The sequence below is a fragment of the Limulus polyphemus genome, unplaced genomic scaffold (genome assembly GCF_000517525.1).
Source record: "Limulus polyphemus unplaced genomic scaffold, Limulus_polyphemus-2.1.2 Scaffold712, whole genome shotgun sequence".
Lineage (NCBI taxonomy): Eukaryota > Metazoa > Arthropoda > Merostomata > Xiphosura > Limulidae > Limulus > Limulus polyphemus.
In genome coordinates, this window is record NW_013666322.1 from 252497 (window position 1) to 272715 (window position 20219).

Genomic DNA, 20219 nt, shown 5'->3' on the forward strand with positions numbered 1-20219 from the left:
AGCCGGGTGAGTTACATAACATCTCAGAGCTCTGATCAGACATATGAGGTAATCTGGATCAGACCAAGAGTTGAAATGGGAAAGGAGAAAATGGAAAAGGGAGAGAAAGCAAAATTACCATTACAAACTGTGAAGGTCCTAGGGAGGAAGGAACAATCAGGAAAAAGGAGAACATAGGTGCAGCAGTTAAGGGTGCAAGTAACATTAAGGGCAAACATTCAACCATTGGTGCACACAAGCCAACAGAAGTAGGAAACAGGCCTCCATTGAGAGGTGAAACAAGGAAAGGAAGTGAAAGGGCATGAAGGGCAACATTGAAAATACAAGCTGGCAAGGGAATGTGATGAGGAGGATGGTGGATACAAATGGAACGAAACAAAAAGGAAGAGCTGGTAAAAAATGATCTATATTCTAACAACTACAAGCTCCAGAAAATTGATAGAGAGACTTGACTTTGATAAAGACCATTGGCCCTAGACCTCCTGAGTGTCGAAAGACACACACCCCTTCCTAACAGTGAAAGATCTACAAAAAGTGTACATCTGGATGGAGGGAGGGAGGAAGATGGACATAAGTTGTTGCATTGTCCCTGTCAAACCACCAGGCAAAAACGTTTTAACAGTAAGAAGGAAGGGTTTGTGTGTTTTTTGAATTTTGTGAAAACTTACATGAGGACTATCTAAGCTAGTCATCCCTAATTTAACAGTGTAAGACTAGAGGGAAGGCAGCTAGTCATCACCACCACCCACTGCCAACTCTTGGGCTTCTTTTTTACCAATTAATAGTGGGATTAACTGTCACATAAATAATGCCCCCATTGCTGAAAGGGCAAGCATGCTTGGTGGAATAGATTCTCCAGACAAAATGGATGCTTCATCAAGGGTTTTTCTGTTGGATTTGCTCTTGGTTCAGGACACTGATGATTGATGCATTTGCCACTCGTTGGAACACTCAACTATCAGCATTTTTCTCTCCGGTACTTCACACTGGGGCAGTGGCAATAGATGCATTCAGTCAGGACTGCACTGGATTGCACCTATACACCTACCTACTGATTCATCTGTTACACAGAGTCTTAACAATGATTCGTTCAACCCCTCGTCACATTCTGTAGGGAGCACGGGATTGGCTGGCTCAACCCTAGTTTCCACTTTTGCAGTACCTTCAGGAGTGCCCACCTCTTTCACTTTATCTTTGACCATCTTTGTTGAGGCAGCCATAATCTGACATCTTATACACATCCATTCTTGAAACTCAAGCTTCATGTGTGGAGGTTATGCAGTCCTTTGCACGGCATCAGGGTGTAAAATCTAAGGTTGCCATGTGCCTGTCTCAGTCTCTGCGTTGTCCCACGATAGACATTTACAATTTACTTACGTCCTTCTATACCTGGACAGATCCTTCTTACTTAAGACACTGGCAGCCAGAGAAGGTGATAAATCCTTTTCACTGATTCATCTCACCACTATTTCTCACCTCTATGACAGATCGGATCCCAATCATTTGTTATGTCCAGTGAAGGCCTTGAAGTGTTATGTTATCTTGATGGGATGGGTACGAAAATTGGTCCATATTATTTATTCTGTGCTGTCTTTGAAGGTAAGGAGACTTTTGTGAGTCAAAACGCATCATATTCGTCACATTTCTATGTCCTTAGAGGCCCAGTTGAATTGCCCGAAGGGGGAAATTGTGTGGGCTGGTATGTGGACTTCCCCAAATACTTTTATCTCACATTATTTGCATGATCTGGTAGTATCTTCCTCGAAGGGTTTTTGACTACCTCCTGTAGCTATATTAACCACATCCGCTAGATTATAAAGAGGGGTGAGTAAAATTCATTACTAATCTTATCTCTTCTTTCCTTTCCAGGGTCCATTACCATTTTTTTCACAATATCTCACTTTGTGGCAAGTGTTGCCCAGTCAGGTGTGCTTTTATCAAACCAAATTCACACTAGTAACCACTAATACAATATACTTTATCTAGGTTGCAATAAACTCTGTAGAAATGAAGTGTTCCATAAGGCCACTAGAGGCAGACTGAGTGGTATTACTGTGGTATGCTGCCCATCCATGCCAATCAGTGGATTGCATAAATTGGGGTTGATTTCCTTTTAAAATTGTAGGGAACTTGGTTTGCCTATTGCATCGTTACCACAGCATTTTTCCCTACGACTCCTCAACACGCATTGCCCCCCCTGTATTCTACGAGTGGAACTAGGGAGTCCTTACCATTCCCGGTTTCCAGCCACTGGGGTGGTGGACAGAGCTTATTCCTCCAAAGTGTTTGAGTGACTTTCCTCCACTCTTGGGGAAGAGGGTAAAGTTGAGGTCCTCTTACCTGAGACCCTGGATGTTTTTTTCTCAGATGTTGATAGGAGTGGCACCAGCTTTCTCATAATATTGGATCAGATTTGATGCTCAGCTGTCTGGTTTGGTTGAGCATGGCCCTTCTTTTTTGATCAATATTGGTTCAGTACATTGTTCATGGAAGAGGGTATATTGTCTCCTCGTAATTCTGAATTCAGAGTGGTCCATCCTGGGTACTTGGTGGAGCATTGTTTGTTCCACTTCCTCCCCATAATTCCTGAGTAGGATTTACCTTGCCTACACAGTTTGGGAGTGAGGATGAGTGTTCATAATTCCAGACCAGTTGAGTTTTGTTTCCTCAGGTTGAGTATGGCATACAGGATACCATCATTCTCAGTTTGGGATGTTGCCTTTTGGACTTCTTTAGGTTGAGAAAAGGGTTTATCCACTTCAGTGTTGCTTACCTTCTCGTCATGATTTTGGTGGCTCAGAATGCATCATTCTATAGCTACAGGTTGGGATCCACTTACAAATATGTAGATTGCTGTCCAAATGCCCTAGCCACCAATGTGGGATTTAGGGACGATGGCCCTATAATTCCAACCCTGAGCAGTGAGACCTTGGTTACCTGGTTGAGACCTGGCCAGTGGTGATGACAGATAACATCAAATTCCACCCGCAGTACATGTTTTAGGTTCCGGGTGAAGAGCATACCTGTTCTGGATGTAGTGCTATTCCACCACTAGGGTTTTAATTTTCCATTTTTTTGGCACGCTCTTGATCTATAAAGATGTATTCTGTATGGATAATGCCCTCACCAGCACCTCTGCTTTAACAATTTGGGATTCTAACCGTAGTGTGAGAAGTGGTAAGTATGTTTTGAAAGTTATTGTTTTCTTATATAGGAAATGTATATCTAATAACTCTTACCTCCTTAACATTCTCCCACCCTTTCTCCCCATTAAAAGATTGCAAATTGTGGTCAATATAAAAAAAGTGAAAAAATTATCAGAAGGAGGTGCTTATATACAGTACCAGAATATAGTGTGCATTGACATTGGTGGAAAGTGTCACGAGACAGATATTGCCAAGGGCAATTAAGTGGGGAATATAAGACTGGAGCAAACAAGAAAAAAACTAAACCAGTGCTTAGATAGGCAAAGAAAAGGAAACCCTAACAATCAAGTAATAGCTGTAGTGTGAGTGAGGTAAGTATTATTGAATACATTTTTGATTTAAGAAAATGCTAACTTTCAGAATAATTTTGAACTCACTGTGAACACTGAATACAAACAAAGAATTTGTGTTTTCTCATAAAAATATTTGATCACTTATAGATATTTTATGCTCTAAATTGGTCCCAGTCTAAGGCCTAGTTTCCCACATGAGGCAAGGTAGATGATATGAACATTGTCTTTTGAAAGGCTTGAATATATTTCAGTAAAATGAATTTCTACAGACTGCAGACCTGTATTTGGCATTGAGGAGCTGAAAGAAGTTCTATGTTTAGTATTCATCAGGTTTGCTTCTCTCTCCTTAGGCCATAATGAAATAAAAGTTATCAATATTGGCCAATATTTTTTCAAGTATCAGTTATCTGCCAAAAAATCATATTGATTTGTGCATAATAGGCTCTGTCATCTAGAACATTGTTAAAAGGTTTAGTCCATCAGTTGGTGTTTCTATATAAGAAATAGGAGTCACTATTGGTAATAAAGTACATATAAGATATAGTCTACTATCTCAGAAACCTATTGAAGAAGTAGCCTTTGTCATTTAGGATATTCATGGATTTTTACTAGGGATAAAGGGAGGAGGAGGGGTAGATTATCAGATGTGAATGACCCACCTTTTGAGCTTCAGCTGCACTTTGATGATCATAGATAATTAAATCTAATTCTGTAGAAACTGCCAAATGTGGTTTTATGATTTTATATTCACAACCTCTTTCACTTGCTAATTTGTTTCTTCTATCTGACATGAGCTTTGGTATAGATCATGTAATGGACTGCTACTGACTTATGAATTACTCATTTAATGATAATGTGTATTATTGATTTTACTAATGGAAACCCCTGAAAAAACTTGGAAATGCCCATGATATCAGTATAACAGTTTTTTCTGTTTATGTACAATATGTAGCTTGTATTAGCTAGGAAATTCATATGAGATGTAACCTTCATTGCATAGAACTGGGTTGTTCAACTGGCAGCCCATGAAGCATTCTGATGAGACCATCAACCACCAGGCAAAAATAATAAGTGAACAAAAATTAAGCTAAGGTTGTTTTTAGTGGCTTTGACTTTTAGGATTAGTTCCATAATATTTTTTACCTGATACTATATCACACTGGTGTTTACTATCAATAAACTTGAATCAAGCCGTGATACATTTTTCTTATTGTTAACTAATACCTTATTTATTGCTGTGGAATGCCATTAAGCATCTAAACCTCAACTTAGTTAAATGCACTAAAAAAAGCTTTATTCTTGGTTTAGTGTTTATTTATTTATTTCTAATTTTTGCCTGGTCACTGGTGGACTGATTAGAACTGTCTTATGGGTTCCTAAGCTGTTAGTCTTGATCTGGGATATCCATATAAGATGTAATCTCTATCAGTTATTATATCTGTGCAAGTTGTAGTCTCTATCAACTGGGATATCTGTGTGAAATATATTTTCTATCAGCCAGAATACCCATGTAAGATAAAGTCTATCAGATAGCATTTCTGTGTATAATATGGTATTTATTATCTAAAATTATGAGATGAGAGAGAACATCTTTGGTTTATCTACTATTGACGTGGCATTTATGAGATTAAAGTAAGATTTTGCATCTATCACCTAGGGTAGCTATGTAATATATATAGTCTTTCAACTTAGTCTCTATCAACTTGGATATCAATATATGATATACTCTATCATGTAGGATGTACATATAAGATAAAATTTCTGCCAGCTAGGCTATCTTTATGCAATATAGCTTATCAACTGGAATTTTTATATAGATTATGGAGATTATCATATAAAGCGTAGTCTTTATTAACTAGGGTATCCACATAAAATATAGTCACCATCAACTAAGATATCCACAAAAGATACATAGTTTTTATCAACTAAGATATTTCTATACCTGTACATGTACAAGCTAGGATTTCCATATAATATACTGCTTCTAACATCTAGGATATTCATATAAGATATAATTTGTCACCTGATATTTTTGTAAGATGTGATCATTGTCACCTTAGATATTCATGTAAAACATATCAACTATATATTTCCATGTAATATATCATTTGGGATTTTCTATCAGTGAGAAGAACCGTCCTCCTGCATGGTGTGACAGAATTTTGTGGAAGGGAGAACATATAAGTCAGCTTTGTTACAGAAGTCACCCTTCTCTGATGATTAGTGATCACAAGCCTGTTAGTTCTGTGTTTGAAGTTGGAGTAAGTTTAGTATAAACAAAAAATTATAAAGAAAATGAGTTTAACTTTTGAAACTTTAACAAATGTTAATGAACAACTGTTTCATAAAGTTATTAGTTATTTGAATTTCAACTAAATGTATGTAAGACAAAGAATATAAAAACTATGTTATTAGAGAAGTAAATGTTGTTGTTTGTTAGAAGAGACTGTACTTACTGTAATGCATCACTAAAAAAAAAAAGAAAGCCCAGCATGGCCAGGTTGTTAGGGCTCTCTACTTGCAATCTGTTGGTTGTGGGTTCGAATCCCTGTCACACCAAACATGCTTGCCCTTTTAGCCGTGGGGGCTTATAATGTTTCAGTCAATCCCACTATTCGTTGGTAAAAGAGTAGCCCAAGAGTTGGCAGTGAGTGGTGATGACTAGTTGCCTTACCTCTAGTTTTACAATGCTAAATTAGGGAGGGATAGTGCAGATAGTCCTCGTGAAATTCAAAACAACCAACCACTAAAAAAAGAATGGTTTTTGTATGATAAAAGTATGAAAAACAAAATTGTCTCCTTTTATCTATTAAATCAGAAAGAAATCATTTTAAGTAAGAAACTATTTTTTTATTAAAATAATGAGATGTATATATAGTGTTATTATTTTCGTTTCTTCTTTCTTTTAGATTAAAGTTGTAGATAACATCAAGTACAGAAAGATTTATGAGGAAGTTATGAAAAAACTTGACAAACTAGAAAATGAATTTCTTCCCCAAGTCACTGTTGATAAAATGGAGGTAAAGCTGTATAATTTGATTAGTTTCTTTAAAACGTTATTTTTATACATTATGCTAATGTTGTATATTGTCACATTTTAACTTTAGATATGGCTCTGAAGTACTATTATTAGTATTACTATTTATCAAAAATTATTGCAAAATGAGATTCATAATTTATGGCTGTGAATGTTGTTAATAGTGAATGTACTCAAGTAATGAAACAATGCATTTGAATCGTTATAAGTAAGCTAGTTTGAACAGTATAATTAACTACATTCATTGCTGGGTATATTTTTAGTTCTGATCTATGTAGTTAGCTTTGATCAAAATTTCATTCCTGATTGCAAATATTTTTGGATTTTAAATTAGTGGTTTGTAAAATAACATTTCAAATCAATTATTTCTCCATCATATTCTTGTTTGATACCCTACCTCCATTCATATATTAGCTTTCCTTGATTTTGTGCTGCCCTCTATATGCTAAAATTTTTACTCACCACTAGTCTTGAGGCTCTCACCTAAACTCATGTGTTTCCACATTGCATTGCTGTGCTGTAGCTCATAATACAACTGACTCACTCTATACTGATTGTTCAATCATCACTTTGAGATTTGACACTTGCATGTGTAGACCTGTCATTTTTTTTTTGTTCCAGTGATTAATACTCAATTTTTGACAACACTTTTTCTGTTGCCTTTACTTGATGATGCCTTGTTTTGGACTGGAGATGATACACCACATACATTTCACCCTTCCAGCTGACTTTCCCCCATCCTACTGCTGTCTGGATGTTGGTTCCTGGGCAGTTTGGTGTTGGATTGGCACATGACTAGAAACATAAGTCTTCACTAATGATTGCTAGGGACCCTTTTCCTAACATGGATCAGACGAAAATTCCCAATGCTGCCCTGTTTTGGATTGGAGTTTACCCACTACGTTTGCTTTCACCCATCCTAGAATTGCCAGTATATCTGGTGTTGGAGGTGTAAAAAATTATCACACAGGAACACTACCGCAGATAGTGGCACAGAAATTCTTTTTCCCTTCTGCTTCCTAGTATGGAAGTGAAAATGTTTGGGACCCTTCTCTTACCATAGACTGTATGAAAAATACCCAATGTTGCCTGGTTTTGGACTGAAATTGACCCACCATGTATGGTCTGACAAACCCTAGCCACATTGCACCATACAGTATGCCCATTTACTATACACTGTTTCTGGACTTGCTTCTTTTCTGTCCGACTTGGTGACACACACACTACAAGTGAAAAGTATCCTTCATACAGAAGGAGTGCAGCCTGCCCCTATACTTTCATGGTATTGGTTGTTGCACTCCATGGGTTCTCTTAGAGCACTTTTCGAAGGGGGATCATCTACGTAACTTTTGCACTGATCTCTCCACCCCTTCACTGTGAAATTCTAGCAAATATGTGGGCAGAGGTAAGGTATCGTATTGGAAGTTAACCTTTTCCAACACTGAAAATGTATTTCCAGTAGATACCTCTTCTCACGCTTCCCACTTGTGGTGCATCTTTTCTTGCCTAATCTCAAAGTGATGGTTGAACAATCAGTATAGAGGGAGTCAGCTGTGCTAGAAGGATGTGTCGCACTCCTATTGGTGGAATGTTGTCGCATGCTCATTTGCTTACAACAGTACAGCAATACCACACAGGAACATGAGTTTAGATGGGAGCCTCAAGTCTAGTGGCAAGCAAAAAATTGCATACATAGAGGTTATTTATTGGAAATACATTTTCAGTGTTGGAAAATGATAACTTTCAGTGCCCACGAGGCCTTTTGCTTATTATAAAACTCATCAGATGGGGTTCGGCCTGTAACTAAAATTATACCTGAAATGCAAAAGTTACAAGGATCTGAATTAATTCATATTGTTGATGACATTCTTTCATTATTTATGACTTACTGACATTGTATTACATTATATTAAAATGATTTTGGAGACTCACCACATTGTTACAGTCCATGTTATCACATAAAGTCATGCTCTATATGATGACCATACTTCTTGACAGTAGCCCTGCAGCATAGTATGGTAACGTTTTCATGTTCAAAGCAACACCCCTCCCAGCATGCTCTTCATAAGCCATCAAGTATATTAGAATAATAGTTTCCAATTGCCCTTTTCAATAGTCCAATCACATAGAAATCTGTAGGTGTGTCTTTATATGAAGTAGTATGAATATTCATTTCATCCTTTGGTTATGTGATGGTTCAATGGATAGGTCATGGAAGTAACTTGTGCTGCTTTAACAAATTCACGTTCTTCTTGATTAGTTGTGTACTGTTGCCTGGGACACATAGATGTCTTTTGCCACCAATCTTTATGTTTGTGGATTCTCACTTGTTACAAGGCATTTCACTTTGTTTGTCACTGCTGGGGTATGACTTGTTGCAGATCTCTTTATGGATAGTCTTAGTGACTTAAGTTGATCCATAATTCTTTTTTTTTTTTTAAATGTTGTCAAATGCATATATACTGTGTTGAAATTTCTAAATCTCTGTTCTATGCTCATTGTTATGATCTGAGTGTATGAATATCTTGCATAGGAAAGAGCTGTTACTTACCTTTCCCAAAGGTGATAAATTTTTGGTGTCATCACACAACCTACAAAATGTAAATCCGATATATGCTTTTCAACTGTGTGATGACATTGGCTGTGCTGTTCACATGACTTGCTGATTTATATATTCAAAACTGTGTTAATGTACCCAATCCTCTGTGCTATTTTTATTTTACTCTTACTATACGTTTTGTGTGAGAAAGGAATTCATTTTTTTATATTCTTTGAAGCAATGGTAGATAATGGGCTTTGGGTTGTAAATTGGCTTATTTTTTATGTATAATACTTTTAACAGTTTTTGTGAAATGTCATATTTTTTTATTGATCCCAGCAAAAATATGTAATTATTGACTTAATATTTTTAGGTACATTTTGAAAGAGTGACTTTTATTGAGCCAGTTTCTCGCTTCCTTACCATTGCCAACACAGGCCAGGTAAAAGAATGTATATTTTAAAAAACATGGCTATTAAAATTTGATTATTCTATTAATGTGCTGTAGTATAAAATGATTGAAAATTTTTATGTACTTGCATATAAGAACCCAATTTTACATTTAATACTTAGATGTTTTTAAAAGAGTTTGATTATAGAGTACAAATGTTTCTCTCTCTTCATAAGTAAAAATAAAAGAAAACTAAGAAGTTATGTGCATTTTAAGTTTTTACATATATGTGCTTTTTTTGCCAATTTTTTAGGTTCCTGTACAGTTTGAGTTTATTAAGAAACTGAATGACACCAGGTATTGCAAAGATTGGCTCAACATCAAACCATACATGTCTTTTATTATGCCAGGTAAGAAAATGAGTGGAAAATGGATGGTGTATGATTGATCATCAATCCAAAAAATCTAAAATATGTATTTGCTGTGATATCTGTTATTGTATATTTAAACATTTTGATGAACCTCTTCTTAACCCAGTGTTCCGATTGCAACTTGAAATGTGTAACTTTTGAAAGTTTTTTTTTTTCAAATTATGTGCAGTACTAAGAAAGCAAACAAAAGTAGAGGAGTTTTTCTTGCATTTAATCTTGTGGAATTATTAATATGTAAAAATGGACACTGTGTGGACTAGTCGTTTGGAGTTTGACTTAATCTAGTTAACAAGAAATTTATTTAAAATCCAGGTTTATAGTCGTGAGTGGAGTACACAAGTCATTAACTCGAGAAAGTTTACAGTGAAAATAAAGAATTGACTCAGAGACTGAGATTAAAACACAAACAACACTTTAATGCAGTATATTATGATACTCGGCTAAATCAAGATACTGAACGTATCTTGAAAAGTTTCACTGTTAGAATTACTAATTTCTTCAATCTAAGCAAGTAACTGTTCATCAGTTAAACTTTTCATAACATCCATTAAATTACTTAATACTACCAGTAAGTTATCATAGTGATTGAAAGCTGCTCATACACAACTTCTAACTATGTTATTTGACTGAGAGAGAAATAGCAATAGATGCTTACATGGAGCTTGAGCTTGAAATGTTTGCTTTCTTGTAGGTTAGACATCTTCAGTGTTGTTTTGGGCTAGGACATAGTTAGATCAGAAGCATGAGTTTTTTCAGCCAGCAGCAGGTTGTTTGGCATCTTGATATGAGCCAGGAAACTTACTTTTAGCCCCAAAACATGGGTTTTTATATGGATTTCTATAGTATTCTTAAAATTCTCCGAACAGTGTACACATCCAACTTGCAAGGAAATCTATCACTTAATTGGATGAATTTTGTTGACTCATTATAATTCTCGGAACTAAATCCAAAACTAATTTGACAATTGGTTATGATTGAAGACTGTAAATTGGTTGCCTATTTGCATGTATTTCTCCTCGTCCTCTTCAGATCAAATTTTTGCCCAGAGTCTCTGATTTCCTTGCTAATTCTTTTTATGGAAGTTGTGTCCAGTCTCAAATGAAGTTAAAACAGACTTTCTCATAGCTTTCTCTCTGTTTCGGTCATGTCAGTTTATAGATAATATAAACAGTTGATTTTCAATACCACCTGGAATGCATCTTACTTTATACTTGACATATACATTTCCTTTCTTGGTCAAGCATTAGTGTGTAACTCCTCATATGCATTCATTAGATGTGCCCAACTTTTCTTCATATTGCATGTATGTATATCACTTATGGAATTTATAAAATTATATTTATCATTTCATGAAGCATTTCAAAATAATGTAAAATGCTTCAAATAATAGAATGATTCCCTAGGAGTTTAAAATTCCCAAGAATTCAAAGAGGTAAAGCACCCTATTATTTGAATACATACATTCAAAAAATAATATTATTTAGTTCCATTGATTTCAAGAATTAAGGCTGTTATCCTTCTTTACACTTTCTTCTTTCTGATTTGCTTTATAATGTTTGCTAACTGATATTTTTTTTACAACTCTCTGTCATGTAATGATTTGACTTGTCCTGTCTAGTATTTCATACACTCTGTTCATTGAATTTTTAAACCAAACACCATCAGGCATGTAGTATTATTTTCTGTCTAACTTTTACATGGCATTTTTCTAATTCCATATTGTTACATTTGTTCATTCCGTTTTTCCATACCCTTGATCTGTACTTTGATGCTTTGACAGATTTGTTTATTGCTTAACTATCTCAGCATACGAGCGTTTGCTCTTTTTTTAAAAATTTAGGTTCAGATGCTCTTTTCAAAGTTCAGTTAAGCTATTATAAATTCAATATTCTTACAGATTTCTCTTATGTGATAATTTGATGTGTCCTACCATGAATTTTGTCCCCTCTACTCGTTGAATATTTCTATTGTATATCTACATAGTATCTATCCAACCATATATGGTTGCATTTACTTTCAAGGATAATTATGGCACTGAGTTTGTCATGATAGAGTGGTTTTCTTTATGAATCAAACTTTAGACAGAAGATCGATAAAGAAAAGTACTCTACTACGGTAGTAAATTAACAAATAATGATTTTTTAATGTGGTATATGAATAAACCATGCATTTTTATTTTAGTGCAATATTGTTATGTTTATTATAAATTTAATCTTTGTTCTGGATACGTGCAGGTTTCATATAACACTTGGTCAAGAAAGTACTTAAATTAATTTTGTTCTAGCTGCCTTTGTCCTTTGTTATTCTTGAGTAGTCAATACCCATTCTGTCAAGGAAGTGTTTTTCTGCAGTAATGCTTGTTATGCAAGAAGGTAGACAGAAGTATCCTCTGATGGTAGGTGAGCTGATATCTCAAGGTTATGACTTATATTTCAGTAGGATTGAAGAACAATAACATAGGTGGAGCATGTGTCCTTAGGATATAGTGTTATTATTAAATACAGTAGTGCTTAACAGTAGGGATCTATGAGGTTTCCAAATAATTCACATGCTGAAAAACCAACCATTCAAAGTATTGGTTACGATATATTACGCACATATGTACTAATAATATGCTAAAAAAAAGTTGCTAGCATTTCTGGTATAGCAATTGAAAAATTTCTAAAACATCAGTTTTTTTGTCTACTACCTACCTACCTACCTGATCATTTCAGCAGGGCTAGCCCCTAGATGGCTCACACAATCACTACAAAATTTCTCCAGTTTACTTGACTTGTTTGTAGGTATCTGCTTTTGATACTCTGATACTAATAATGTGCTAAAAAAAAGTCGCTAGCATTTCTGGTATAGCAATTGAAAAATTTCTAAAACATCAGTTTTTTTCGTCTACTACCTACCTACCTACCTGATCATTTCAGCAGGGCTAGCCCCTAGATGGCTCACACTATCGCTACAAAATTTGTCCAGTTTACTTGACTTGTTTGTAGGTATCTGCTTTTGATACTCTGATAAATATATACAGATTTTTTATAAGTGGTAAACATATCATGCACATAGTTAAATACTTTTTTAACCCAACAGATGGCGATACATATCGATGGATAGACATGCAAGAGTTTAGAATTTCTGACAGTATCAGTTATGATTGCACATCTTTTTGCAAATTCAGACTTTTCAATTTTTTATATTCAATCTATGAAAAGTGATGCTCTATTTTTTACCCTATTCCTATTGAACTTCAAATTACCTTTGTTAAAATTCATTCTTGTTTCCAGTATAATTCCCAGATTGGAGATGGTTAGTCTGAAGAAATCTTTTGTTTCTTTTGATATAGTCCAATGTGACACTAGAATTGATTAACTATTTCTGGACCAGAGGGGTGTCACTGATATCCCTTTAGTTTTTTTTCACAGTAAACACCTTAACAAACTGCATGAAACTTAGAATAACTTATCAAGTAGTGTCTAGATTTGATTATGAAAAATTCATATAATTTGATTTAGTTTTCCTATAATTTTTATTTTATGAAACTTCCAAAACTTTATTGTGAAACTGTTTTGAAAAAAACACTAAAATATTTTCTTTCATTTCAAGATGTAAATGTTTTGTTAAAATTTATCACAAAATTTCCATTTAATAACATACATGTAGTTGATTTCAGGGTGATTGATATTCATTAACATACTTTTTTTGATCCATTATTTTGCCAGTTATGTGGCAATATTTTAAAAAACACCACAGAAACTGCCTAGAGCCTGACCTTTCAAAATGGCTTTGGATCAGACTGAGTGACAGTATTTTGGGTGAAGATCAATTTATACCTAATAAGTATAGTTTTTTCAGTAAATTACAAATTATTTAAGTGCAATAATACCCAATAATTAAGGATTTGAATCATTGGAATGTTTTGTTGTTACCTACCATGCTCTTTAAACAAAGATAACTATCAGGGTTTCCCAAACCTTTTTGAGTTGTCAACCCCTTGACAAACTTATATAGCTGTCATCGACCCCCAAATTCTTAGAATGTAAATTATAAATGAAATTTCATAGTCAAGAAACTTCAGTATATAATCAACCTTTATTCATCATAATACAATTGTTAGGAAACATAAAATGTGAAAAAGAATGAGGTTTTAATTTACTCAAATGAGATGGATGGGCCTGATGGGCTTTAACAAGCATATGAATAGGGACCATTTTCAACCCTCTATCGACCCCTAGGTCTTTGTTCACCCTCTGTACAGTCTCATCGACCATTTCAGGAAACCCTGATCTAAATGAAGTTTATAAAATTCCTAGATATGAGGTTTGTTCTTTAGAATTCCAAAGTTCTCATCAGTTGATTTGTTGATTGTTTCTACATCTAATCACTTTCTCATGAAACTCTACATTACTTCTTACACCACTTTATTGACTTTACAAAGGTGTAAGTAGTTTATAATCTATTATATCCAGTGCTATTTCATCTTTCCTTTGTTGTTCTGATCCCATGCTGTGACACCATAAAAGGCTGAGAACATGGCCTTGTAATAATAAAACCTCAAACAAAGAAGGAAAATTATGAAAGAAACATGCTGCGGCTAATTGTATTCTCAAGGGTTGTTAGCTTCTTAACATATAAAAAATGATGCTTTGAGATAAACAGAAAAGTTCTAAAAATTCTGTCTCCTCAGAGCTGTGCAGAAACGTTAGGTTGAACATTTTTATAATTTTTATTTTTTTAATTACACTAAATAAATGCTGCAAAATAACAGAGTATCAATTCTAAAATATTTTTGTGTGAACAATTGTTGAAACAGAATTAGAATTATTATTTTTACTTAAACTTTGAAATTTTATATGAGGGCATGCACATGGCACCTAAAAGATGCTCTGTGTTCTGGAAAGGGTTAATTTGGGTATAATTTTTTCTCGATCACTTTCCATTCAAGTCATAATAGATTTTGTTGTTCAAGGGTAGGGACTCAAACCAGTATACTTTGCTTGTCAAGTTATGCATTTGGGTTAGACTCCTTGAACAAATTCATTCATTACCTGAAACTGGTATTGTATTTGTTGTACATGAGATTTTTAGACCAAAGATTGAGAGGAGGCAACTTTCTGTTTCTTAGGCCTTTTCCAGGGAATTATGCCTGTCACTTTTTTTTTCACTGATCATGTGTAAAGTTTCCTTATGTTTCTAACTTAATGGAATAGAACAAGCTCTTTAAATCAAAAGTTTCTTATATTAACCTTCAAGTTCAACTGTCTTTTTTAGCATTACCTACATTTTGTTCTCAGGAATTTATATTTCCAGGTGTATGCTATACCCTTTAGAATTGTAGTGCCTTGCCATCATGCATCTAGAAGATTGGACAGTTTTTGTTCCCTCTGAGAGATGTGCATAGCTAGTCATCTAGTGGATGCTCAGCATTTTCATCTCCATGGATTACATTGTATAGGAATCTGAATCTCACCTTCAACCAGTTCAGTAATAATACATCTTAATATTTGTTAGGCTTCCAACTAAAGGTGAAATTTTTAGATGCAAAATCACTTTGTTGGAAATTCTCAGAAAAAAGTATTTTTCCATTCATTCTATTTTGCTTTGGTTGATACAATAGTTTTTTTGGCACCATATATTTATCTGGGTATGACTAACCTGTATGTTTTGCATTGAGATTTGGCTTTACAGTGGAGAATTTCTAAAGGTAGTCTCAGAGACCAATGATGAATTATAATAATTGTAATTGAAGAACTGAGAACAAGAAGACCCTTTTGGAAAAAACAACACCTACTGTCAAGATGAATTTTAACAAATTAATGGAAAGCAAAATTATTTTGTTCTTGATCACAAACTTTGGAAAAATATTACAGAATTCTGTCATAATGAAATGAGCATCCTGGAAATGAAGGTGATGTTTATTGTGACACACGTATACATCAGTTGCATGCAGGATAAAACAAAACATGGCTTTAATGTTGTGTAGCTTTACCATGTGAATCATCAAGGTCATAAAGTCATTGAGGCGTGGAAGCAGTAAGATATGGTATGATAATATGGCCCAGATTTTGGCATAATGAATTCTGATGTGATCACTTACCTCCTTTCACCGTTACAGTTATTCTTCATTTGACTGCTCTCTGTTATACAATTTTTTGTTTGCCACTAGCCATGAAAATTCCACCTAACTCCACATGTATACCACATGGTTTAATTGCATTATAGCATGCAACAATTCCTCTACTACTAGGAGTGTGACACACTCTCCTATTGCAGCTGACTCCCTCTATGCAATTGAACCCAATCTTCTCTTCTTGATTTGGCATGACAGTGTTCAGCAGTCTAGCTTGTCTTTTTAATTTATTTTAGTTGTTCCTTCTTGTTCTTCTTGTTGATTTATAATTGCAGCTTCAACAGTTTTTACATTTTTAGTTTGAAATTATATAATATTTTTTCATTCTTCAATTTAATACTATATGTGGCATGCTATTCCCACTCATGTACCTCATGTAATCTTCTAGCTCCATAGTTTGCTGTGTCTTCCACTCACCTGCATTTTCTCCTTCAAGAGACTGCTTGGGTGTGTTGGCTGGTCATGGTGGAGAATTCCACTATAACCCCAACCCCAACTCTAGTCTTACATTGCTAAATTTGAGATGGCAAGCTTAGATAGCCCTCAAGTAAGTTTGCACAAAATTCAGAAAACAAACAAACCATTCCTTCATCCTGTTAAAACGTTTGTGCCTGGTGGTTTGACAGGGAAAATGCAACAACTTATGTCCATCTTCCTCCCTCCATCCAGATGTACCCTTTTTTTGTAGATCTTTCACTGTTGGGAAGTGGTGTGTCTTTCAACATTCAAGAGGTCTAGGACCATCGGTCTTCATCGGAGTCGAGTTTTCCTATCAATTTTATGGAGCTTGTAGTTGTTTGTTGTTGGAATATAGATCATTTTTACCAGCTCTGAGGGACGAGACAGTTATAATTAATTCCAATAACTTGAATGTTCCCTATTATATCACTTGGTAAGAGAACACTCTGTCAAGGTCCCTGTGTTTTCATTCTTTGGATCTCCTGTTCTGGGCTCACTGCTACCAAATTTTGTTTGCTGGCACTTTTTATTGTCACAGATTGTTTGTCCCATCCTGAAAATTCCTCCCCATGGAGTGGTACCTCGACCCACACGTCTTTTGGTGGCTATGCTTTCAGTTGGTTGATCCATAGCTGAGTGCATTTGCCACTAATTTGAATACCAACCTTACTCTGTTTTGGTCCACTATTTCACATCCTATGGCTTTGATGTTCGATGCCCTCAACCAGAATTGGAGAGACTTCTACATTTGTGCATAGCCTCAGTCTTATTCCCAGAGTACTTTTCATTATCCAAACTACACTGTACTCATTCCTTCTCATGGTTCTGTTCTGGCCCACTCCACCATGGATCTGTTAATTCTTCCTCTTCAGGTTTCTCTTCCATTCATTCTTTCTCTTTCCCCTTCACTACTTCATCAACATCACTTGGCAGGGCTTCATCCTTCCATACCACACTCCAGATTCACATGTGGCTTTTGTCTGGGCACTTGCAAGAGGTTATGAATTTTCCACATGGGTAGCATTTTTTTATTTTCTCACACAGTCTGTCTCTCACCCTTGTTGATGTACCAGTAATTATTGTATGTTTTTGTCATTGGTTTCTTTGTTGTGGAATCTTCCCTTCCTCATCTGCTATATATTGTTACTCTGATTTTTTTATTTGGTTGTTCAACCAAGATCTCTTTTTTTTCTATTGTTGCTAGTTCTTGAGAAACATTATGCTCTACCTTTTGTTTTTCCCATTTACTTCATGCCTTCTCCTCTTCTATTATTGACTTTTTTGTTTCAATCCATTTGTATCCACCATCCTCCTCATCACATTCCCTTGCCAATTTGGATTTTCAATGTTGTCCTTCATGCCCTTTCACTTCCTTTCCTTGTTTCACCTCTCGATGGAGGCCTGTTTCCTACTTCTTTGGCTTGTATGCACCAATGGTTGGATGTTTGCCCTTAATGTTACTTGCACTCTTAACTGCTGTACGTATGTTCTCCTTTATCCTGATTATTCCTTCCTCCCTAGGACCTTCCCATTTCAACTCTTGGTCTGATCCAGATTACCTCATATGTCTGGTCAGAGCTCTGAGATGTTATGTAACTCACCCGGCTCCCTTCTGTGGCTCCTGCACCAGATTGTTTATCCACCGGAATCCTTTCATTTCACGTGTCATTTTTCCCATTATCCTCACTGGATGGATTCTTCAACTTATTAGTTATGCCTATTCTTCCTCGTGTCCTGAATCCTGTCAACTCTTCCGTGTATCCTCTCTTCTGATTCATATCCTCCCTCTGTTCTTGGCTGCTCATTTCAATTTCTTATTTTGAGAGATCATCCAGGCTGCATGTGGACTACTACTCTCATCTATGTGTTTCACTATTTCCATTGCCTTGCAGTTTCTTTCTTGCCCGGGTATCATTTTCATCCTGTCGCCATCTTACACCATTTGGTTCATCTTTGAGTGTATAAGTAATTTTTGCTAATGGTTTCTTTTCAGTGGCCTTTTTTGCACATTATTTGATTGTGCTCTGTGGTGTCTGTCCTGGTATACTATATGAACTAACAGGTCTATAATTCTCAATGTTGCAAGTTCATCTTCATGGTATGTTGCTTGATAAATATGTTCATACTAGACAATACACTCATGGACTAACATGAGTAAAGTAGACAGGAATTGCTTCCTATCCCTGGTATTCCTTAGATTGACTGAATCAGAAATGCACTGTTTAGTAATGAAAGTGGGAAGATTTTCTACAGTAGTGCCATCATTTTGGAGTAGAATCTTTGTTTCTTGCTACTCCTAAGTTGCATGTCTTCTTTTGTTTCCTCTTTGAGAAAAGAATGCTGCAGTTTCTGCCAACTTATGGGCATATTCCATTGTCATCATTTCAGGTGTACCGATTTCTCAGAGTCGTCAATAGGAGCCACAGATTAACTCTTTCAGCAAGGGTTCGGTCCTTTGGACCAACCTCGTAACCATTTTGTGCTTGTTATAATTTTCATGCTATAACTTTTAAATTAGTAAGTGTACACAGCGTGGTCACAAGTAAATAGACACCACCTTTTCAAAAAAAATTAAATTTTTCAGTCATATTCACATGAATTGATATATTTGTAATTTAATTAATATCTAGTAGATCTTCCTTTCGCTTCGTGGAGTTCGTTGATCCTTTGGGGCATCGTGAGAATCATCTCGTTAATTTTAGATTGTGAGACTTTTGCTCACTCTTGCTTCAAAACTTTTGATAGATCGCTCTTCGAAGTTGGTTTTCTTGGTTGTTTCTTGACTTGCCGGTCGAGTATGGCCCAGAGGTTTTTGATGGGGTTCATGTCAGGAGATTCGCTCGGCCAGGGCAACTTCTGGATACCATTTTCTTCCTGCCACTTTTGGATGTTTCTAGCAGTGTGACACCATGCTCCATCTTCCTGGAATAACGTTGTGTTCTTGTCCACGAAACCCGAGGAATAAAGTGGCAAGAGTCCTTCCTCCAATATTTCGACGTATTTTGCAAAATTTATGTTACCAACACACTCTTCTAAGCTCGATCTCCCACCAACCCAAACAGCTCCCCAAACCATCATGCTGAAACCACCATGCTTCACAGTTGGCTGCAATCTGTTGAGCCAAAACTCTTGGTGAGGCATTTTCCAGACCCATATCCTTCCACTGTCTGAAAATTGAGCGAATCTTGCACTCTTGTTTCCGTATCCAATAATATAAAATTGACCTTTAGTCTTTACAAAGTGACCTGTCTTGGCTGTGTTTTAGTACATTAGTAGTTTGTAAAATACAGTGAATTTCAATTATTATACATTATATATATAATATATACAATTATTTTTGAATTATTGCTATTTTGAAATAAGTTCTTAAACATATTTTTCATAAAACATAGAACAGTAAATAAAAAAAGTAAAGCAAACAATTATCTCTTCTAGTTACAACTTTTGTACTTGGTTGCTGCTTTATGTAGGTTGCTAAGCCTTTAAAAATTTTGCACGTGGAGGATATGAAACAAAATATTTTTTTTAGGTTTTGGATATATATTTGAATAATTAAAAAATCATAACTTACTACATCAATACTATAGAATTTCACTATAATTTATAAAGCTTAGTATCCTACCTCATTGAAGCATTGGTTCAAAAGAAATAAATGGCGCCAAGTTTGTTAAATTGGCTGAGAAAGCCACTAGTAGACATTCTGAGCTTTTGATTGGTTATTCATGTCGTATACAGAATTAAGTGT

At 35.4% G+C, this 20219-nt stretch overlaps 1 protein-coding gene across 4 annotated transcripts in view; it reads left to right on the top strand.

Moving 5' to 3' along the window:
• Positions 1 to 20219, top strand: part of LOC106460116 (inositol polyphosphate 5-phosphatase OCRL-1-like) — a 143537-nt gene that overhangs the window by 88215 nt on the left and 35103 nt on the right. For all 4 annotated transcript variants that reach the window (XM_013919798.2, XM_022386756.1, XM_022386754.1 and 1 more), the window contains 4 exons: positions 5625 to 5760; positions 6409 to 6519; positions 9449 to 9517; positions 9780 to 9876. In XM_013919798.2, the coding sequence (XP_013775252.1) occupies positions 5625 to 5760; positions 6409 to 6519; positions 9449 to 9517; positions 9780 to 9876 (413 nt within the window). The remainder of the gene's footprint in view (positions 1 to 5624; positions 5761 to 6408; positions 6520 to 9448; positions 9518 to 9779; positions 9877 to 20219) is intronic.